General features: G+C 49.5%; 1 protein-coding gene across 4 annotated transcripts; it reads left to right on the forward strand.

Annotated features, from left to right (window-relative positions):
- The first annotated feature begins 234 nt into the window (after positions 1-234).
- C2CD2L (C2CD2 like) lies at positions 235-18,638 on the forward strand. 4 transcript variants are annotated; one of them, XM_040084907.1, is made up of 14 exons: positions 235-428; positions 3,119-3,214; positions 3,582-3,701; positions 5,551-5,661; positions 8,014-8,127; positions 8,742-8,859; positions 9,025-9,148; positions 9,688-9,752; positions 10,330-10,457; positions 10,753-10,924; positions 12,281-12,379; positions 12,963-13,096; positions 13,602-13,884; positions 15,316-18,638. In XM_040084907.1, exons 2-14 carry the CDS (start codon positions 3,212-3,214, stop codon positions 15,534-15,536), a joined length of 1,692 nt encoding a protein of 563 aa, XP_039940841.1. In that variant the 5' UTR covers positions 235-428; positions 3,119-3,211; the 3' UTR covers positions 15,537-18,638. The 4 variants fall into 4 exon arrangements, with proteins under 4 accessions (XP_039940841.1, XP_039940839.1, XP_039940836.1 ...); XM_040084905.1 differs by having other exon boundaries at positions 235-355; positions 8,011-8,127; XM_040084902.1 differs by lacking the exon at positions 235-428 and adding an exon at positions 1,504-1,749 and having other exon boundaries at positions 8,011-8,127.
- The last annotated feature ends 4,379 nt before the right edge of the window (positions 18,639-23,017 follow it).

Raw genomic sequence — 23,017 nt, forward strand, 5'->3', positions numbered from 1 at the left:
CCGGCAAGGCGCTGTGCTCGCACGACGGCCGAGATCGGTAGCGGTTTCAGCCGCGCTGAGGGCGTGTGGAGGCGCCTGTCCCCGATGCTAAGGTCTGCGGTGCTCCTCCTCCGAAATGCTGCGCCGGGAGCAGCACTCGCCCGGGGACGGCCCCGCCATGGACTCCGTCCCGCAATGCCCGCAACCGCCATGGCCACCTTTGCTCCCCTTCCCCCTTCCGTTCCTAGGCACGTCACTTCCTCCCATGCGGGGAGGGGGTGATCCCAGTGGAGGGCGGGCGGGCGGCCGGGACCGCGGCAGCGCTGGATGACCGACGGCTCCGCCCGCCTTCCAGCTGGAACCTCCTTTTGCCCAGGTCTGGGGAGCGGCGCTTGCGGGCGGCTGCGGGCGATCCCCGACTAGCGCAGTCGCTGCAGGCCGGCGGCGCGGTGAGCCGTGTTGCCGGGGTGCAGAATGCGCGAGAGCGGAGAAGTGGGAGGCCGTCGGGTTTGTTTCCTCACAGTGTTCCCTCAGATGTCGGGAAAATTCAGTAAAATACCGTAATGGAGATTTTTTTGGTTGTCAGGGAGTCTGTAACTGCTCTTGGGCCCTCGGGGCATTTTTAGGGGGTGGGGAGGGGACGGCAGGATAGGCTCAATGTCCATTCGCTGTTCTGTTCATTCAAGTGTGAGTCGATGAGCAGAGGGAAGACACAGCAGAAAGTTCGGTAGCAAGAACTGTTACGTGCCCTGCATCTGTATGGCAACCTGAAATGGTTTCTGATGGCTTTATGGCCACCTAGGGAGCTGCTGCGGTGTTGAGAGGCCACCTCTGCTCTGCCGTCTGTTGATCATATGCAAAAGTGGTATTGTAAACTTTAAATAAACTTTGAGGAGGACACATGGTACTGCCGGGCAGGAAAGCACAGCACAGAGGCGTAGGGGAGCATGTCTGGCCAGAGGCCGCTGCTGCTTTGAGTTGTGACTGTCGGGAAGTGATCAAAACTCGGGTTATTGCCCTCCACGGCGAGAGTGGCACAATCGGGAGCAGACGAACGGAAAGGTTCCGCCTTGCTGGCGTGTCCTATGTGCCTAGTGGGAACGGGGTAGTGACTCCCAGCGGAAGAGAGCATGATGAGAGGAGAAAAGCGTCGTTAATCGGAGGTGGGAAAGCCGGTGTGGAGCTGGCCTTTCAGATCGCGGTTGTGCTCCTATTTCAGGCCCCCCAGAAGAGGTTTGCGGCAGCAGCCGCGAGGTTTCCCAGTCATTCAGACCGGGTGCCACAGCCTACCCGCAGGCACGGGGCGGAGTAGCGGGCGGTGGGTGCGCCGCGGCTCGGGCGGCTCCGCCGGGCCGCCGGGGGCGCGCGCGTTTCGTCGCGCCGGAAGGAAAGAGGCGGCGGGGGGTGCGCGTGCGGTGCCGCGGGGCTGCGGCGGGGCCACGTGCACCCGGTGCCGCGAGCGGGACAGCGCCTCGGCCCGCCCGCCATGCCTGCCGCGCCGCCGTGAGCCCCGCGCACCGTGCCATGGGGCTGGACCTGGGCTGGGCCGCGCTCGTGCTGCTCTTCGCCGCCTCGTTGCTCACCGTGGCGGCCTGGCTGCTGCAGTACTGGCGGTCCTCTGCCCTGCGAGCGCTACGACGTCGCGGAGCGGCGGCGGAGGAGACCGGGGCCCGGGCGCTGCTCGCGGCCCTTCTCGCCCTTAGGTCCCTACGGGAGCAGTGGCAGCGAGCTTGGGTGCGAGCTCTCAACAGCCAGGCGCGCCGGCACGGGGTACGGAAGGACACGAGCGGGGAAGCGCGGGGAGCGACAGCGAGGTGAGGCGGGCCCACCCGCCTGCTCTTCGTTCGCGGGTGCCGGGCCAGCCCTTCCCCGCGGGGCGCTCCGGACGGAGGAGCCGTTAGGCGCCGGGAGCCTTGCGGACGGCTCAGTTCGGCCTGCGCGAGAGTGTGTTGCGGTGTGCGGAGAGGGCGGAGTGGGTTACCACGCGTCGTTTAACGCGGGTTGGGGCAATAGTGTACTCACTGATGTTTCCGCAGCAATCTCTTCGAAATTTTGTGGTGTGTATTTTCTTTAATCTCACAGTATTACCTTTGTATTGTCTTGTATTACCTTGTATTATCTGTAGTTCACGAAGAGAGAGTTTACCTTGATGATTCCATATGGAAATAATTGTATTATAGCTTGTGTAGCCTGCAAGGCAAGGACCTAATGCCTACAGAAACTGTGGTCCAAAGCAGTCCGAAGTGTATTGTGTTCTCCTTTTTTTTTCCTGTCATGTGAGTGGGAAGGGGTTACTTTTCTGTTAAATTGTATAGGAAAATCAAGAGCTAAAAACGGTTAGCGTGAAACGAACATATTTGAAGGAAAAGCAGTTAAAATCTTGAAGAACACGATGCAAAATTGTGTTTGGGTTTTCCAGCAAGATAGGAAAAGAATCTCCCTTTTTGACAAAGTGGCAAATTCTAGGCTGGATTCATTGTGAAGTGCCTTCCCTCCTTGGGCTTAGTGCTTCCCCACTTCCCCTGTAGAAACTCACCGTCTTGGTTCTATGGCCTTCTTATTACAATGCAATAGTCATTGTGTGAAAGTGTTGCCAGTTTCCCATATCTGATATGCCATGCTTTTCTGTCATGTTGACTTACTGAGATTCTCACAAAATGACTTGAATGCCTGAGTTCCAGAATTTAGGACTCCTGTAAAGGGAAGATTAGGCAGTGGCTGAATTGGCATGCAGACCCCTGGAGGGCCACACTTCAGTTTCTGCTGAAGCTGCTCCTTGTCTGGAGCATGTCTGCTCAGAAAGCAGACATGCTTTCTAAACCCTAAAAGCTGTTCTCTGAAGCGGGGTCTGGCAGTTATCCTGGAGGACTTTGTCTTATGTGAGATTCTGGATGAGATTTGGACTTCACTGGAGGTGTTTATATCTGTTGGTGAATTCAAGCTTTAACTGGACACCTTGTTTCCTTTCTCTATATGGACGAGCTGAGGTGGGTAGAACTGCAGTGTGCGATAGTTCTGGGTGCTTACCAGATTTGTGAAAACAGACTAGAGTGTCTCTGGGACTCCACATCGGTCATCCTCTTTGAAACTATCTATGTGGCTCTGACTACTGGGGACTAATAGAGTTCTCTCTTTGCAGAGTTCAGTGCAGATCACATTTGAAGAGGGTCCTCAGTTACCACAAGCAGCAAATATAAGTTGTGTGACATGCAAGGGACAGTCAGACCACAGGATGGTAAGGCTTTGCTGTTCTGGATTGTACAGTGTGGTGTTACTCCATTGATGGTGTGTTCTACAGAGACTGCTGAGGCCTTTGTGATGGAGGTGGTAAAACCAGGGAGGTTTTGGGTGAGGTCCGTTTGGAGGAGTTTGGAGGCCTGTCCCTTGTTTGGAGGCTCTGGAGCTGTACATGGGTGAGCTCTGTGAGGGAAGATGTGTGTGAATACTGAACCCAAACAATCAGGGTCCTACTGTGGAGAGCAGAAGAGAGCTCTTGTCACAGCACAGGGTCTGAAGTGTCAGGTTTGCAGCGTGGAACTTGGTGAGAATAACATGCCTGCTTCTTGCCAGGGTATAAACTCATCTTTTCCTTTTCTTTTTAGGTGCTGTGCTGCCATCTGTCAGCTGAAGCTGTGAAATTCCCTGTCTCTGTTAGTCAGCAGTCCCCGGCTGCTGTTTCTGTGGACACGTATCATGTCACTTTGGCTGTGCTGCAGTCTCAGGTAAGGGTTATAAGAAGTTAGACGTTGACCTTACTCCTCTGTCTAGTCCCATGCTGATTGAGGAAGGAGGACCTGATTCAGTGCAAATAAAGACCTCGTTGGGCTGGAAGAAGCAGTGCGCGGTCACTTAACATTTGGTGAGGTGGTAAATATTTCCCATCTGCATGCCATGTCTTGTTTTCTGAGTTTTCTTCTGCAGATTTTGGCTATGAAACATAGTTGTAAGAAATTCCAGAGTTTTGAGACATGGCAGCATTCTATACTGTGCTTTTAAGTGGGTATTTAAGAGGCAAGAATTCAATTCTTCTTGTTGCATAATGGAAGAGGATAGGTATGTTTTGTGGATATGTAAAAGTATGGTGTCCTGGTGGTGGGTGTGAAAAAGAAATCCATGGTGAGGAGTAGTTTGCTTGTCAGTTCCCCTCTTTACATTCACAAGAGCACAATACAGCTTTTTCTGTGTGTTGAATACTGGAGATGCTTCTTCCATTAAAGAAGCTCTGAAATCACAATGGGTGGTAACTCCATAGTTACTTTCTGGCCGGATTTGATTCTCTGGAATGTGGTTTTGTTTCCATCATGATGAAGGACATGAGGCTGGAGATGCTTGGAGGCAGTGTACTCATATGTGCACCAAAAGAAAAAAAAGAAAAAATAGACACGGCAAAATTAGAAGTAACTCAGCAGTAGCAGAAGCCAGTCCCGTGTTACAGGCAGTTTAAAGCTTGTTCTGGAACTCTCCTGCTCTCAGAAGCTTTATTACAATTTTCAGTCTACTTTTATCAGGACATTCCAGTACAATTTTGTACCTCTGTTCTGTGGTCATCTCCTCCAGAGGGCTCTCTCTTTAGCAGGTAGTGTGCCTGCTGCCAGTCTAGTTATGGTCAGCAACTGCAGTTGCTTTTCATTTCTGAAAGGTTCCCTTTTTCTCATCCAGTCACTCCCCTACTCACTGGCGTTTTCTAGGGTTTCCTTGTCTGCACCTGGTGAAGTTTTGGGTTGTTCGTGTAAGGAGTTGTATGTGGTATTCTAATCAAGGTCTTGCTGCTGCTGCTTTATGAAATGCTGGTTAGATTACCACATGCCTGCCTGTGTTTTGGAATACTTCAAGTACTGTGTTCCCAATTGTGTCCTCTCTGTTCTGTACACCTCTTGTTTGTTACTAACATGGCCACTGAGTCTCATATCTGTTGCTTTTGTCCACTGAACTTCTGTGTTCTCAGTAAATGTCAACCTAGCAATTGAGAACTGTGTTGAATTTCATTAGCCAGTTTTTACTAGAGCTCTCAGGTCAGTTCAGTTCCTGTGTGGTTCTGCCTTTGTCTGTCACATTAATGATGCTTTTATGGATGCATGCACATGCACATTTCTAACTAAGTTCAGCTAAACTACAGGATGGTGTGTAGTCTGGTTTGTTGTTGCAGACCCGGATGGGTTTTCAACCTCAGGATCATCTCCTAGAGATGCATTGCTTACTTACGAATGGTTGTGCTTACATTTGGCAATGGTTAATTGATGTAGCTCAGTAAATATCATATGTGTTGATGTCCAGTTGGGCACTTGTGGATTGTACTGTAGGCTTTTTCTTCAGAAAAAGAAGTAATGGATCCTTTTTCCCACTGGTGCCTGGGCATCCAACAGCAGTGAGGAAGCCAGATCTCACTATAGAGCTGTGAGGCGTCTGCAGCTGCTTCATGCTGTAGGCCTAGGACCACTTGTGTTCTTATATTCCGTTTTTTTACTGTTGCATTGGTATGAGGGCCTTCCAGTTGCTGAATTTTGAATGGGGCAAAAATCACCTAATGTAAACAGAAACTACTTCCAACTATGGATATTTGTTCTGGGCCAGGTGGAGATCCACTTGGAGGAGATACAGAATGAGGGTCTCCTGGTGTCATGGACGTTTAAAGACAGACCAGACTTGGACCTTTTGGTTCTTCCGCGACTTGAGCTTCCTGAGGTGAGTAGCTAACAGTAGGAGGCTGTCTGAGGAGAGGAAGGAGCAGCAACAGCTAGAAGGCAAGCTGCTGTGGAGAAAGGTTGTGTAGTGGTTTCACATTCGCTAAATTCTGATTGCCAAATTTAGTGTAATCGTCTTAGCGTTTATTCTGTTTTTGTGGGAAAAGATCATGAGAAAGCAAAACAGGCTTAAGCTTAAAAAAAAATCAAATAGTTTTATTAACACACAGTAAAAGAATAGAAAAGTTGAAAAAAAAACCTAAACCAAAACAGAATGAAAGTTCAAAACACTCTTCCCTCCCCCAACAAACTGTTAACTTTCTTACAGAACAACACAGAGGGACACAACCTGTGATCTTCAGTCAGTTTCACCATTTAAACATAATCTTTCATCAGTTTGGGAGGGGAGTCTCTCTAGAGACCCATGGCGACACTCACCACAAGACTACAACAGTCTAGTGACTCTCCAGTGTCACAAATCAGCAAACGCCCAGAATTTTTGCGGATTGTGCAGTCCCACCCATTAGCAGCCTTTCCCCTGGCTATTCATGAGCCTCTCAGTGTATTTGGGCTGCTGTTTAAGAATGCTTCCTCTAGTACAAAACAAGTATTTTCTTCTTCTATCTCTAAAATCATCTCTATCTCAAAAGAAGTAGAGACCTCATTTTACCCCAGGAGCCAAGGGCTTCAAATCACTTTCTCTCTAAAATCATCTTTGTCTCAAAGGCTGAGACCTCCTTTTACCCCAGGAGTGAGGGGCTTTGAGATTGTCACTTAAATCTCAATCATATCAATCCCTAGTTTGATTAGAGCCAGCATTACCTCAAACAACATGAAGATGTTACAAGAAACAGTCCACTTCTCCGTAGTTTACCCCAGAGAAGTCCGGTTAAAAATGTCCACATCCTCAATCCCTCTTCTAATCATCTTTATCAGTTCTTTCACTCTTGCTCCACTGACTTCATGCAGTGTCTTTCCTATATACACTCTGTCTCTTTCTTTTCTCTCTCAGGGAAGGGTTAGGCCTTGGAAGCGTCATGTTCCCAGTAAAGTGTTAAATCTGCCCATGCCTGTAGTGGCCATGTGATTTCTGCGCAGGGTTTCCTCCCTTCACTCTTTTCTTTCTCTGGGAGAAAGAGCTCTGCCCACCCCTCGGTGACAGTTGGGGCAGCAGAGGTCCCTCCCTGCTCAGGGGCTTCGGGAAAATTGAAAAAGTAGTTGATGTTAAGCTGCAACCTCTCCTCCCCTGCCAGGAGCTAATGGAGCCCGACCAGGCCTTGGACCAGCTTCCTCCACCAAAGGCGGGGAGGGGGCGGGCAGGTGGGGAAAGCAGCAGGCCTCAGCTCGGTTCGGTGTTACCTGTTCAGCTGACCAGGAGGAAAAGGGCCTGCCCTGCACAAAATCAGGATTTATATGGGTACTTCCCAAAGTCTCATTTAACATTCTCAGTGGTCAGAACAGATGCCAGTATCCCAAACTAGCCTTCTGATAGGTCCCTGTCCTTTCTAAAACAATTCCAAGGTCCTGACAGGATAAAACACTCCACATTCCTCCCTAGCTAAAAACTAAACTGTGCCAACCCGTGACAGGTTGGCAGCTCACTGCCATAGCCCTTTATGGCAGTTGAGGGGATTCTTTCATCCTGGAATCGATACTAGCTCAGCTGTGTCAAAACAGCATCTTCAAGAGGGCAGAAGTGGTACTACTATCTGTTGAAGGCTTTCTATCTATGAAGGCTCCTCCTGCTGTTGTCGGATGTAGAGCCGGGTTGCCTATTTTCTTTGTGTGAGATGGTGTTTTTTTGTTGTTGTGTTGGCTTGGTTTTGTTGGTTAAGTTTGGTTGGGTCTTTTTGAAGGGATTAATTAGGATTTAAGAGATTAATGTGGAGAATCCTGGGTTAGAGGTTTAATGAACAGAATGTGGACGTGCTTGCACTTCCATGATCCAAATAGTTTGGCTGATTTATTGTTTTACTGAGACTTTTGTTACTTTGTCCTGAGTAGATATAGGAATTTGCCTGTTTTCCCAAGTGTGGTGGCACCATCTCCTGAGGTAGTGAGCATGTGACAAACTAGAAAAGCAATATTGTAAAAATTTACACCAGATAAGCTACAGAAGTAGAGGCTTAGTTTGTCTCATTTAGGAAGCTTGTGTTTTCACACAGCCTGCAGCTGCTACACAGAAGCTTTAAGCACTGAGGATGGCGAGTGTGGAATATGGGAAGAGTATCTGGGCAGTTATTACTGGGAGAATGACTGTGAGCACATTAGAGGCTTGAGACGCAGGTGGAGCTGTAAATGTGTCCGTCCTTTTATGACTTGTCTATATTTCCTCTTGATTTACGGAGAGAAGGATGAAGGGAGAGTGGATCTGTCCACTATAAAGGATCTGATTGAGGATACCATTGTCACCACGAAGCCAGCCGTGATGGTGAATTTGATGGCCTGCATCACTGGAGCCAGTGCGGTAAGTCACTCTTCTCATGTGATTCTTATGCCTCAAACACAGGCCCCAAGACACTGCTGAGGGCTGAGGCTCAGGCAGGAATCCAAGGGTTGGGTTTCACTTCTGGGCGACAGCGGAATCCTGGCCTGCACTGTCACAGGAGTTTGAGTATTGCAACATGGTACATAGGCATAATTAGAAATTGCTTCTCAAGGGCAACTCCTTCCACCTTTTTTCTTGAATGCTGATTGTTGGTCATGTACTTGTGGAGCTGGACTGCCCGAGTTACATCTCTTTTGGTGGTCACCCTTGCTCTGAACACCAAGGCTCTGTCCAGGGCAGCCTTTGCAGGCATGGAATGGCCCATGGTTTGTCATTGTCAGTTGACCGTCTCGTGGCCAGTTTATGCTTGTGCTTGCCTTTTCTGTCTGCATTAAACTTTTCATCTCAAATAACACGAGGGCCCACTGGAGGTCAGTAGCTTTGGAAACCTGGAGCATCTCTTGATGGCTTTGCGGGTATTCCCCTGTGTTAGTGTGAGGAGCTACTTAACAGGTACAAGGACAATGCGTCTTGCTCCTGTCTGCTGGTGCGTGAACGATAAAGGTATTGGTCTCGCTCTCGTCATTCCTCAGGTACCCAGCAATAAGTTGACTCAAGAGTCCCCGTCCAGAGTAGCAGCCGCCCCTCTGGGTTCTAAGCTGTTGCTCCGGAAACTTCGAGTGCTGAACTTGGGCTGCCAGGGGAAGGGAGGTAAGGGTGAAAACATTGCTGGTCGAAAGGGGAAAGCATGCAGGTGGCGAGATTGGAGTGAGTGGATGTTTTGAGTGGGTTTGAATGGAAAAGACGGGTGTGTGCCTGACGAACCATTGCCTGTTGCTGACGAGTGCACATGTGCCCTTTTTCCCTCTGTTACAGGAGCTGGGGAGATACGCTGCATGGCAGAGCTGGACAGCCCTCCGCAGAAGAAGTGGACGAGGCCGATGACAGGTGTCAGTGTCAGTGCTGCAGGAGAGATGGAGTGGAATGACGAGTTCTTTCTGTAAGTGTCTGCTCTCGTTCCGGCTTCTCCACAGTGTATGCGGATCGGCACAGTCTCTGGGTCTCATTACCATGCTGCAGTAACTGATGTGCATGGTGCAGCAGTGAAGTCTGCACCACAGGGCAGTGTCCATTTGTGCTGCCCCTGTGGTGGACTGGTGATTCTGGCATTTGGCCCCAGCTTGCATATGTATTTCTTGCTTCTCTAGACACTCTGTGTTGTAACTGTGTGGGCAGAAATGTTGATTGTAGGTGCAGCAAGTGCAATAGAGCTATAGCATAAACAGCCTTGCAGAGGGATTGCCCTCTCAACTTCCACTGTCAGCCTACACAGCTCTGCAGGGTACACAAACCAGAGTTCTCATTTGTGTAGTTTGGTGCTCTAGTTGTGTCCTCCCTGGTAGTGCATGCTACGGAAACTTTGGAGAGGGTGATCAGGCGTGTGAGATTTGAGGGAGGGAAGATACCAAGTGAGGTTGTTTGCTCCATGGCCACTTAAAAAAAGAGTGCCTAACACCAGCCGATCTTTGGTTTCAACAGGGACTTGGGACCTAGAAGCAAAGAACTGAAGCTACAGGTGCTGGGGAACAGCAGCGGAGGGGGAAGTGAGTACAAACAGCCATAAGATGGGTTGTAAAACGGGGAGGCAAAAATGTCTCAGGGACTCACTGTGCTTTAAGCTCGTGGTAGTTCTCTGTCAGTACATCTCATAACTTCTGCAAAGGATTTTTCTTATTTAGCTTCATGTGAGCTTCTGTGACTGTGTGAACTAAATCTGGGTTCTTACCAAAACGGTCTAGATCTGACCTTGAATCAGGAGGTTCCTGTGGCCTGCCCATCTGCATTCTGAAGCAGGGAGGGGCATGTGGGATTTTCCCTCCTGTATTAGGAGAGCTTTGCTTAAGGCTCTTAACTGTTCTTTCATACTCAGTCAGGGACTAACTGCAACATCTATTTTTGATGTGGTCACCTTTTTAAGGGAGTTGAGTCCTAAATTTTTAAAGAGGAGCAGAGGAGCACTGCCTGCCCCTTCTCCCTCTTGAACCTAGGAGTTAGTGGAGTTGTTGGGGATCTGCTATGTTGGCCCACAGGGCTGCTTCCCAAAGGCAGAGATTACCTTGGAGATGTCTGAGGCGCTGAGGTCATGTTAAGTGTTTCATTTTTTACTCTTCCTTCTTGCAGATGTGCTGCTGGCATATACCACACTTTTGATAGATTCTTTGGGCAAGCAGCCATCTGGGAGACAGGTCTGCTCACTGGCCCCAGGAGCTGGACAGTCACTAGCAGCTGAAGCTACCATTACATTGGAGGTGAGCTCATGACCCTGCAAGCTCTGCACACACGCACGCTCCAGAAGCGTTCATAATGTGAGCCTCTAGCTGGAGACACACATGTTTGGACCTGAGCTAGGCACAGAGGACTAGCAGACTCATGCTGTGGAGGGGTGCATGTCACCTGACCCTCGGTCTCTGAGCCTCCCACTGTTGAACTAATACTCTACTAGGTTCCTTGGTGCCCAGAGCCCTAGCTTTTGTTGCCCAAACATGCCTGCCTTTCCATCTCGGAGGAGGAGCGCCTCTCTGAGGAGTGCTTTACTCTTTATAGCTGCAGTTCCAGGAGTGTCCTGCATCTTTGAATGCTCCACAAGCCACGTCTCTGCGAACCAGCATCACCCCCACTAAGAAGGTGGAGATGGACCGGACCATCATGCCCGATGGCACCATCGTGACTACTGTCACCACAATTCAGTCCCGGCCCAAGGCAGACTGCAAACTGGGTGAGGCTGCGCAGCAGCAAGTGTATTGTACAGGCGGCTCCTATGACAGGACAGACTTAGCTGGGATATTCCTGTGGCTGCTCATGAAGGCAGTAACAAAACCGTTTAGCCATCACATCTAGTTATTGCAGGCTCATGCTTTGCGTATTGCTTTTGGTGTGTGGGTCAGAACATGGGCATCTTTGCTGTTCCTCTAGTGTCTTTGTGACTGGCAGGAAACTCTTGTGTAGCCCTAGGGGAGAGAACTGATGCAGCTCTGTGTCTGGGGAGAAGCGAGGGAGGGATGATCCTCTCACACACACTTTTGGTGGTGGGAGGTCTAATGGATACCCTGCCACATACCCTCTGCGTGACATCAGGCTAAGTGTTTAGCCATGCTTTCTCTAGTTTCTTCACTGCTAAAAAAGTTATGCTGAGCATACTGAATGTGGAGCCAAAAGCATGTTGACCTGGCTTACTAAGGGTTGTTGCTGCTTATTATCTGGCATCCTGGTGAATGTGGTGCTGGGTATTCCAAGAGGTGGGGCTGAGAAATGACATGAATGAGGTATTGCTATGCGTCTGCTTCACAGGACTGCAGCCCAGAAAGGCAGCCATATCCTGGGCTGCATCAAAAGAAGTGTGGCCAGCAGGTCGAGAGAGGTGATTCTCCCCCTCTGCTCTGCTGTGAGACTCTGCCTTGAATACTGTGTCCAGCCTTGTGGCCCCCCAACACATGAAAAACATGGACCTGTTGGATTGAGTCCAGAGGAGGACCACTGAGTTGGTCACATACCTGGAACACCTGCCTGTGAAGAAAGGCTGAGAGAGTTGGAGCTGTTTAGGCCAGAGAAGAGAAGGCTCTGGGGAGACTTTACAGCAAGCAGCCTTCCAATACCTAAAAAGGGGCTTGCAGGAAAGCTGAAGAGGGATTTTTTACAAAGGCATGCAATGATAAGGCAAGGGGGAATGGCTTTTAGCGGAAGGAGGGTAGATTTATATTAGTCATTAGGAAGAAATTTTTTCTCTGAGGGTGCTGAGGCACTGGCATGGGTTACCCAGGGAAGCTGTAGCTGCCCTGTCCCTGGAAGTGTTCAAGACCAGGCTTGAACAGGGCTTGGAGCAACCTGGGTCTAATGGCAGTCTGGAACTAAGTCGTCTTTAAGGTCCGTTCCAACCCAAACCATTCTGTGATTCTGATTTTTTCCCAGTAGGCTTCTTACTGCTTTGTTGCCACAAAGCCTTACAGAGCTGCTGTGCAAGCTCTCTGAATGCTCGCTTGAGCCTTTTTGTGTTTGTGTGTAGGGGGCACAATATGATAGCATAGTAAGCTTTGTCTCCACTTACTGGTACCTCGGTGTCTCTTTTGCTGTGAAGATTCACCATCGAGGTCGCCTTCCAAAGTGGAAGTGACTGAAAAGACAACAGTGCTCTTGGAGACCAGCTGTCCTCATGGCCACTTGCCCAGCGGTAGCCGTAAGTACTTGGAAATTTGAGGCTTTTACTGAAGTAACTGTGTTCCTTAGCCCGTTTTAGACTGAACTCACTCGCGTTTCCTGCTTCAGAGAATGTCCAAGTGCTTAAGTGAGGGTGGGGGCAGAAGGTGGTGGTGGTGTGTGGGCAGGTAAAAGACATTCTCTTTTCACTATGAGTGTTTCCTTGCTTAACAAGAACTTTCCAGGCTATCTGGACCCGAAGAGCTTTGCTCAGCCTGCACTTGGGGCTCTGATTGTGTCTGGAACAGAGCACTGCAGCCGTTTTGACAGTTTGCTGCCAAAGCAAACTATTGGGAGCCTTTGGAAGTCTTTGTTGTGGGGGGTGTATTTTAATGGTATGCCTGGTGGGAAATGAAATTTTCCAGGCACCTGAAAAAGCCAAGAGCTAGCTATACAGAGCTTCCTCTGTTTTGTTTATTTGGACAAGTCTTTTATAAACTCTGGGTGGGACACTACATACGTGTGCATGTAAATTGCCTATTGAAAACATTGCGGTCAGCAAGTGGCCTTTTGCCTCTGCTGAAGGTTGCTTCTCCAAGCATTGGTATTTTTCTTGTGCTCAGGGGATAGCCATATGCCCAATGGCTTGGATCCAGTGGCTGAGACGGCAATCAGGCAGCTAACTGAAACGAATAACAAGACCATCAAGAAGACGCCAACAAAACGTAGTACACTGATCATCTCAGGAGTGTCCAAGGTCTCTGGTAGTTAGGAGCTGCATTTCCCAGTCTGGGAGGTTGTTTTTAGGGATATGTATGTGAAACTAACCTGTCCTGTAGGGACCGGTGTGGGAAGGTTCCAGCACAGATGACTGGCTCATCAGAAGCCTTTCGCTGCTTCCCAGTGAGCATTAAAAGGTACCTTGCCAGTCTGCAGGGCAGCTGCCAGTGGGCGTTCACAATGGGCAGCTGCAGAAGGGGATGTGGCTGCCATAACTGGTTTTGAACCTCCTGGTTCAAAAAAAGAATAAGGAGTTCTCCTTGAACTTGGCTGTGGGAGTGAGGGATGTGCAAGAGAATGCTTTATAATCAGCCACGTTCCAGTATATTTCAGCCAAAGAGTGACAGTTGTCCATTGGTGCCATCTAGCACTGATGATCTGTACTGGGCCACCTGTATGTAGGTGTAGATGGTGGTAGGGAGATGAATGCAATTCTTTTGATCCTGTCTTTGTGTCTGTCTGTCCCTCTAACCATCCTTCAGGTACCTGTTGCTCAAGATGAAATGGCACTTTCTCTGGGTTATGCTGCATCCCTGGAGGCCACAACATATGGGGACTCTGAGCCAAAGGGCACAGCTGACCATATGCTTGATTTTACCAAATTGTCACGGCAACTGGAAGTGTCACCACTGGGACAAAGGGACAGTCAGGAGCTGGATGAGACAACGCAATCAGACATCTCTGAAAGACCATCCGTGGAAGATGTTGAGTCTGAAACTGGCTCCACAGGAGCCCTTGAGACGAGGAGCTTGAAAGATCACAAAGGTAAGGATGAGGATGTTAGGTAGGGTAGCTAACGTGAGCCTGTAACATTAGGTCTGTATGAGGACAAAGAGACATTCAGGTTCTCCAAGCATGGGGTCTGCAGCCACCTTTCAGCATAGCTAAGTGCAGCTTCTGATGGAGGCTGGAAGAGCCTGCCTTTCTCTTGTGGTTTTTCCAGTGGAGTGATTGGAAATGCCTTCATTTGTAGGTGACTGATTCCTGTAGCCTTTTAAGTTTCTATGCTCTCTTAGATGGGAAACCTGTGGAGCCTGCGTGTTATAGAGAACCCCTTTTCTCCCTGGTCTCCAGGTCCACAGATCAGGTGCATGTCTGTGAATAATAATTTATCCTCTGAATTTGGCCACCTGTGGTGTGGGCATGGAGGCTCCCCAGCAATGTGGATTGTATGGGCCTTGATTGCCCTCCTTCTTTCTCTGTTAGTATTGAGGCAGCTAGTGCCTCTGACCTTTCATACAGTAAGATTCCCACACAAACTCACGTATTTTAAATGATGGAGTGGGCTGCCCCAACCTAGCTGCTGTCGTGGCCTTTCCACACATTAATCAGTTAGGTGGATGGTGCACCTTGGATTTTTCTGCTACCGACTTCTGTAAGGAAATGCAAATCACAATGTTGATTACTCAGAATATTAGAGTGGGACAAATTCTGGGGAGTTGAATCGTGTTACAACCAGGTGTGGTTTGAGCTGTGGAGGCCCCTTTTTTGAAAGTCAGTGGGTAGAAGGATGTACGACCCACATTCTTGAGAGAGCTGGTGGGTGGGGAAGAGAGGGAAAATGTAAAGCAAGCCCCCTCTGTAGGAAATACTGTTGGAGTGTTATCTTATATGGTGTGCAGGTTTTGGATGTGTCTTTCTGATCCATTTGAGGTTGAAAGCAGTCGGCAACTCCATCTTCTGCTAGTGAGAGTTATAAGGAGCCCCTGGCATTATTTGCCTCCAGACTGGGTACATCATGAAAGCGCAGGCGGTTGTTCCAGGCACTAGATGACAAAGTTAATCCCTGTGCCCTTGAGACAAACTGGTCTGAGAGGCCTTTTCCCTCTTATATGTTCCTCTCAGGGTCTTCAGATTCAGGTGATCTTGCTTGTCTTCCATTCATATGAGTCTTGGCTTTCATTTAAAATGCTGGACGCTTCCACTGAGTGGAGGACATTGTGTAAAAGGAAGTTTATGCAGAGGGGACATGGGACAAAATGTTCAGTGAGGCAGCTTGTTGGTGTTGCAGTCTGTCATGAACTGAGACTTTGCCTTGTGTTTGGAAGCTGAGATTAGCTGACCTGCTGTGTACTTCTGCCTCTCAGTGTGGAAGAGGATTGCTGTGTATCCGAGAATGGCTGAGCGTGTTACTGTCCTTGAAACTTGCCAGTGCAGGATGCTATCATGGTTTCTGTCTCCTTCCTGTCTCTGCAGTTAGCTTTCTTCGGAGTGGTACCAAGCTCATCTTCCGGAGAAGGAGCAAGCAGAAGGAAACCGGCCTGAGCCAGTCACACGATGACTTGTCCAATGTCACTGCCAGCTCCACCACCAGAAAGAAAACTGGTAGCTTCTCTCACCGCCTCATCAAACGCTTCTCCTTCAAGTCAAAATCCAAACCCAAAGGTAGTGACCACACATCAGCTGGTGAGAACTGATGGAGGGAAAAGCCCATTGGAAAGATTTCTCAGAGATCATTTTCTAGTCTCTTGTCTTCCCACTCCATGGTATCTGTGACTTGCAGTCCAGTTCTTTCCAACCTTGGCTGAGGGAAGACACCCCAGTGCTTTATGCCATTTGGGGAGCGGAGATGGCAAACCCGGGACTTAGGCTGTTTGGCTGCCTTGGCTTAGCCTTCTCTGCTTGTTGCACCCCACTGTGCTCTCCTAGAAAATCCAGGTGGCGTGCTAATCCTCCTGGGGGTCCCAGGAACTGCAGAAGTGACTCCATCCATGTGTGTAGCCGTCTGGCATCATCAGGCGCCTCATGGAAACGGGGGGCAGGTGTCTCAAGTCGTGACCTTCAGAGTTAAAATCAAGAAGCTATTGGGTTAGCTACAGTGTCGAGAAGTGTGGGATGTAGCCTCACTCAGCTCTTCTTGTGACAGAGAATGATGTCGTCACTGATTATCTAAACACTATTGCTTGTGCTGGGTGCAGAGGCCATAATCTGAGGTGCGCTGCAAGGTGATGCATTCCTGGGCTGTGAGCTGTCAGAAGATGGCTGTCAGCTGGCAGTGTTGCGCTCCTCCATCTGGCTCTGCCATTGGAACAGTGGTTTAGACAGCACTGAGGAACCCCTGTTTTCTGTGCTGTGTTGAAGGAAGAAGTCTCTAAGAAGAAGGAAGTTTTATCCTCTGCACAAGTTTTCACAGGAGCCTGGACCCTCACAAGAATGCCTGGTCAGTGCTGTCAGTTCTGTCACCCTGTGCAGCCACCCCGTGACACAGCGCTCCTTCCACATTTGTGTTTCTTGAACAGGGAAGGCCCTGTACTGAATGCACATACCAGCTATTTTATGAGCAGATCCCTTATTCTTGGGGGTAGTTGGGGATGTTACCAAAGGGCTGCCAGGCTGTCTTCCAGACCTGCCGAGCATCCAGTCTCATGCTGTCACCGTTGTCATCTTAAGGACTGGCACCATGCACTGGATGTATGGCAAGGAATAAGGCAAGGAATATAGTGAAAGGCAGTCTAATGGGGAGCCTGAAGGCACATGGCAGAAAGAGGCAAAAGTTAGTCCTGACTATGAGAGCACATGTGGCTCTTCCTGGTTTCTCAAAGGATGGTAATGAATCATCCTCGTGGTAGAGGTGCGATTATTGGTATGAGAAACAATTTGTCTATCCCAATCTTCTCAGATGGAACGAGAAGGTCACATAGGGTTTTGTTCTCCAGAAGCTGCAAAGATGAAGTCCCTGGGAATTTTCCCCCATAGCATGGCTGCTTTAAGAAACGCCTTTTCTATTTAATCCCCACTTGTGTTTTTGGCTTTAGGACAGAAGAAATGCTGTTTGAAATCTACTTTCCCTGTTTAACTTCTATAGATACCTGTGCCCTTGCCTTGGTGCTGCTGTAGGCTCTGTGGTGTTTCATAATGCCTGGGACCACAGAGCAACCCCATGAATGGCGCAAGCCACCATCGAACTTTTTAAGCTCGAATGATCTGCAGTTGGCAGATTGTTGTCTCAGGGTAGGCTCACTTATTTGCACCTTGTGAAATTGGTCCTTGACCGAATATATTGTGGAAGAGGAGCAGCAGAGCAGTGGGCTTGAATGCATGGAGGCTTCAACCTGCATATGAGGGCGTGCATTCTGGATGCTGTGTTTTGCTAGTGGCTGCACAAGCAGAACAGTGACTTGTAAGTGAAGCCAAAGTAGGCATTGTGTTGGGATTGTTTTAGGTTTTTGTTTGTTTTGGTTTTCTTGGAGGGTTTTTTGGTTTGTTGGGGGTTTCTTGTTTGTGGGTTTTGTTTCTTTTGTTTGTTTCCTATCTTGGCTGAACAGATTTACTAGAATTTACCTATGTTGTGTTTTTTTACTTCTCTGAAGAATATAGATTTACACTAGCTGTAAGCATGCTTGTAAGTATATTTCTGTCTGGGTACATCTCCGTATGCTTCGGCAAGGCTGTTTGGGAGTCTCATCATCCACAAAGCCCTCAGTGTTGGCCCATGAGAGATATCCTCTTGACTCAGTGGAGAACGGACACAGGTAAAAATGAAGGGAACCTCAAAGCCTCAGTGTTCTGAGGGTGCCGTATGATTTAGCACGATGGATGTCTGAGGCCAGAGGAATTGGGTGCACGGGTGTATGTTTGTACGTGCTTATAATTAGGGCATACTCTGCAAATGCCTATACCGGTAACGGTGCAGTGTGACTGAGGACGACAGTGCTGATCGATGGGACAGAAGAGTGGCCATGCCAGCTTCTGTGGCCTTCATATCCATTTCTTGCACAGACTTCTGCAGGGGCAGATCTGAGCAAGCAAGTCCAATTCCTGCCCCTGTAAACATCCTCATGCTGCTCATGCAGTTGAGGGTGGGGTTTTAGGCCGCTTGACTGAAATGGGGAAGAGCGAGGGGAGACTACTTGGGTGGAGAGCAAGTTCAGTGCAGGGGAATATAATGAAAACTTCAAACCACGAGCACATGCTATATTTTTAGACCAGAACTGGGCGTATGGCAAATGTTTCTGTTATCTTTTTTGGCCTTAGTGATGCAATACTTTCTCTTGGGTCATTGCTTGCTAAACCTACAGAGAAGTAATTTCTGGGTAGCTCTGGAAATGCTTGAGTATTTGGAAGGTTGTTGTCTGTGGTCTTTTTGCATTGTTCTCTCCATCCCACCTCGCTTACTGCAAGGTCACGGCGAATCTCAGGATAGAGTAACAGTCCCAGTGGTGATCAAACTTCTGGCAAGGGTATGCTTGTGATATTGCAGGTCCTTCTACAGGCACAACTGCTCCATATCACTTTTCCTTGCTTTGTAAGGTACTGGACCAAATACCCACGTGGAATTTGAATTAGTGCCCTCCTTGTGTGTGCTCTTTTGTACTTTCATGCTTTCTGTCCGGGTGGATTATTTTGACCCCACATTGTTCAGGTAGGAAAGAATTGGAACTGTGTAGCTATTAATAATGAAACTATGAACTATGTATGACTAAATGAAGTACTTGTACCTTTGTAAATCTTGAAGAAAAAAATCTATTGCTGTGTAATGGCTGAATCTGTTAACTTATTAAACCACATGAAAATTAAAACCTGAGTCTGACTCCGTACCTGGTGTAGTGCTGTTTCTCTCCAACCTGTCCCGGTCTCCCCTAAATTCTCCCTCTCAAATACTGGCAACCCATGTATACCCTTGCAAGGGTCTGTAACACCCCAAAACATTTAAATGTAAGGGGGTAAACCAAGGTTCCTTTACTTGGGGTTGGTGCGTGGGAGAAATACCTGCAGTGGAGGAGAAGGTGAATAGGGAATGAGAGGGGTTAGGTAGGGTCCTCTCAAAGAAGTGAGGCAAGATGGGATTTAGATGTTATTTCTTCCTTTAATTTAATGTTTTTCCTCTCTCTGATTTTAGTAAGGGAATGTTTATTGCAAATGCCAGTTTTCCATCCTAACTGGAATTTTTTGTTCATCTTAGAGTAAAATTTCCAAGGAAATTTACCAAATTAATATTGGTAAATCAAGCATTGTTCAGCACCATACCCACAGAATTCTGAGAATTCTCAGGAAAACTCCACAGCTCCGATCCTGGTGGGAGGGCGAGCTCTCCTCCTGGTGGCTCCGACTCCTTCCTGGGACAGGGATTCAGCATAATCAGGGGAGGTGGTTCTGCTTTAAAATCTGTGTAAAGAGGGGCTTCTGTGGGTTTTGGGGTGGGCTCGCCCCTGATTTAGTGTCACCTCACAGGGTGACAGTGCTGTCCTGAGGGGGTCAGGGTGAGTTTGGGGGGGGGTTGTTCAGCCCTGAGGCCTCAGGTGGCAGGGACAGCACCCAAGGGCGGGCTGCATTTGGGAGATTTCGGACGGAGATTGGGAAAGGCTCTTTGCCCCAGAGGGTTCAGGCACTGCCTAGGCTCCCCAGGGAACGGACACAGCCCCATAGCTTCAGGAGCGTTTGGACAGCGCTCCAGGGACGCACAGGGTGGGATTCTGGGGTGTCTGTGCAGGGCCAGGGGTTGGATTTAATTCCTGGGGGTCCCTTCCACCTGATCCCACCCCCAGGGAGCCTCCCAGCCCTCACTGCCCCCAGCCCATACCTGCTACAGGACGGGCTGCGGGGCCATCAGGTCGACGTCCGTTTAGTTCCGAGCCACCCAGACCCCGGCGGCAAACGGCCCCAGGTTCACCAGCGGGTTCTCGCAATCGTAAAATCCCAAAAGCATTGAGGTCAGAAAAGACTTTGGGAAAGTTCATCCGAGCCCAAGCTGGTCCTGATCCCCACTTTGTCCCCACCCTGAGCACTCAGTGCCACCTCCAGGTGACACCTCCAGCCCTGGGCACTCCAAACCTCCCTGGGCACTTCCCAGGCCTGAGCGCCCTTTCCATGAGGAAATTCCTGCTGCTGTCCAAGCGGAGCCTCGCCTGGCACAGCCTGAGGCCGTTCCCTCTCCTCCTGTCCGCGTGCCCTGGGATGAGATCCCAAATCCCCCCCGGCTGTCCCCTCCTGTCAGGGAGTTGTGCAGAGCCAGGAATTCCCCCTGAGCCTCCTTTTCTCCAGGCTGAGCCCCTTCCCAGCTCCCTCAGGAGTCTCCAGCCCCTTCCCCAGCTCCCTCAGGATGCTCCAGCCCCTTCCCCAGCTCCGCTCCCTTCCCTGGACACGCTTCAGCCCCAAAATGTCCTCCGTGGACTGCGGAGTCCGAACGGGACACAAGGGACTGAGGGACAATCGCCGCTCCTGCCGGCCACGCTGCTCCTGATCCCGGCTGGGGACAGATACTGGGCTCCTGATCCCGATTCCCATATGCCAATCCCAATTCTGACCGCTATTCCGTCCCGGCCTCGATCCCGACCCCATCCCGATCCAGGTCCTGGTTCGGACCCGCGGAAGTCGTTGCTGTCGGTGGCGAAGCGGAACGCGCTCCGCAGCCAGGCGCGGATACCCCGCGGCGGGGGCGCCTCCTCCTCCCGCCGCCGCCATTGCTGCCGCCTCCCCGCGCCGCGCGATGACGTCATTCCACCAGGTGCTGTCACGGGCGCGGTGTGACGAGCCAGGGCAAGGCGGGGAGTGTGCACTCCGGGGAGTGCGCACTCCGGGGAGTGTCCACTCCGGGGAGTGCGCACTCCGGGGAGTGCGCACTCCGGGGAGTGCCCACTCCGGGGAGTGCGCACTCCGGGGAGTGCCCACTCCGGGGAGTGCGCACTCCGGGGAGTGCGCACTCCGGGGAGTGCGCACTCCGGGGAGTGCCCACTCCGGGGAGTGCGCACTCCGGGGAGTGCGCACTCCGGGGAGTGCGCACTCCCCGGAGTGGGCACTCCGGGGAGTGCGCACTCCCGGGAGTGTCCACTCCGGGGAGTGCGCACTCCGGGGAGTGCCCACTCCGGGGAGTGCCCACTCCGGGGAGTGCCCACTCCGGGGAGTGCCCACTCCGGGGAGTGCCCACTCTGGGGGGAGACAGTACTCGGGGGGAGAGAGTACTCGGGGGGGAGAGAGCACTCGGGGTAGAGAGCATTCAGGGGAGTGGGCACTCAGGGGACACCTCCTGATGGTGGCTTTTTCTCCTTTGGGCTCTGGTTGGGCTCTGATATGTCAGTTCTTGGCTGTGTCATGCCATTTTTGGGCTCTAAAATGTCATTTTTGGGCACTGACATGCCATTTTTGGGCTCTCACAGGTCACTGTTTGTCTCTGATGTGCCATTTTTGCCTGTGCCTGCCGTGTCATTTTTTTGGCCCTGCCATGTCAGTTTGGGCACTTACATGGCTCAGGGATTTTAAATGACTTTCAAGGAATTCTATAAGGCTTTTATGGGATTGTAAAAGGCTCAGGAATTCTTAAGTGGCTTTTCTTTTAAGGAATTCTGAATTACTTCTATGGAATTCTGAATGGCTTTCAAGGAATACTGATGGGCTCAGAAGTTCTGAATGGCCTTCAAGGAATTCTAGATGGCTCGGGGGTTTTAAACTACTTTTAAAGAATTCCGAATGGCTTTTAAGGATTTCTAAGCGGCCGAGGAATTCTTAAGTGGCTTTTGAGGAATTCTAAATGACTTTTAAGGAATCCTGAATGGCTCAGGAAGCATTTTCCAGCTGGAAAGAGTCATGGAAAAGGCCCCAAGTGCCAGGAGCAGTCAGGGCACTGCTGTCACAGCTGTTGCAGGAGAGGGGCACAAATGTAATTAACAGGTACAGTCCTAATTGGGAGGTCTTACAGCCACCTGTCCCCTTCTGCTCCAGCCTTTCCTGGGAAGAAGAATCCCTGGGAAGAGTAGGGAGGAATTCTTCCTCTTTTCCAGCTTTGCTGTTGCTGGGAGCGTTTTTTTTTAATGCTCTTCAGCGCAGCAGAGAGAATAAAATACGGAGTATTTGTGGGCTGGGGTTCACCTGCTAGAACCGCTGCAGCCCAGGATATCTTTGGCTCAATATTCGTGGTGTTTTCTCCAGAAGGAACAGCTCAGAGGTGAGAGATGTTTGTGTGATGAGGGGAAGGGAGAATTTGGATCCCACAGAAGTTCTGGAGGAATGCAGAAATGTTTATTCCTGTGGCCATCCCCGTGCTGGGAAAAAACAAAGAGTTCACCCTGTTGTGCTGGTTTTTCTTTTTGGGGATCCTAATAATCTTTGCCTTGGTGGTTGTGGGTTTTTTTGGTGTTTTTTTTTTTTTTTTTTTTTTTTTTGTTTGTGTGTTTGTTTGTTTTTGGTTTTGGTTTTGGTTTTTGTTTTTGGCAGGCAAACGGTGAAAATCTTCTCCCAAACCTCTTGTTCTGAGTGAAGCTAAAAAGCAGTTGCTGAGAATGCTGAGAATAATGAGAATGAAATCTTTAGCCTTTAGAAAAGCAGGCTCATTTAATTCTAATTGATTGTAGTTCTGATGTGTCAGGTTGATGAATTTGTATAGTTTAAAACATCATTTACCATATAAACAAACAGAAAATTTTAAAAATCAATACAAAAATAGGAAAGTATAATTAATAAAAATAGCAGTATAAAATAAGAAAAATAATATCAGCAATATAAATAAATACAATCTCTATTATGACATGCTGTGTGTATTATGATATCTATAATATACATAGGTACAGATATAAAACAGAAACGATAATGGTAAATATAAATATAATAAAGACTAAAATTTAAAATATAGCCTAGCATGAAGGCTTTTTTGGTTTGAACGTGGCGAGTGGCAGGGTTGTGGTAGTTGCGCTTGGGGGTTTTTTGGGGCATTTCTTTTGGAGGATTTTTGGGCGGGTATTTTTGGGCCCGTTCTTTTTTGCCTCCGTTCCGTGCGTGTCCCCGAGTCCGGGCTGTGAGCTCGGGGCATTCTGCGGTTGGTCGTTTTCCCGTTTCCCCATTGGTCCGTTTTGGATCCTTGCTCCGATTGGTCGTTTTGAAATTCATTCACCCCATTGGTCCGAGAGTCAAAGCCCGCCACCTCGTTCGCTGTGAAAAGGGAGTGTGGGAGGTCAGTCGAGTGGGGGTT

This window comes from Hirundo rustica, chromosome 23 (assembly GCF_015227805.2).
Source record: "Hirundo rustica isolate bHirRus1 chromosome 23, bHirRus1.pri.v3, whole genome shotgun sequence".
NCBI lineage: Eukaryota > Metazoa > Chordata > Aves > Passeriformes > Hirundinidae > Hirundo > Hirundo rustica.

Coding starts and splice junctions, on each gene's coding strand:
- C2CD2L (XM_040084902.1), top strand. CDS start 1,504: ATGGGGCTGGACCTGGGCTGGGCCGCGCTCGTGCTGCTCTTCGCCGCC. Junction 3,215..3,581: donor GACAGTCAGACCACAGGATG/GTAAGGCTTTGC, acceptor TTTTCTTTTTAG/GTGCTGTGCTGCCATCTGTC. Junction 9,753..10,329: donor GAACAGCAGCGGAGGGGGAA/GTGAGTACAAAC, acceptor TCCTTCTTGCAG/ATGTGCTGCTGGCATATACC.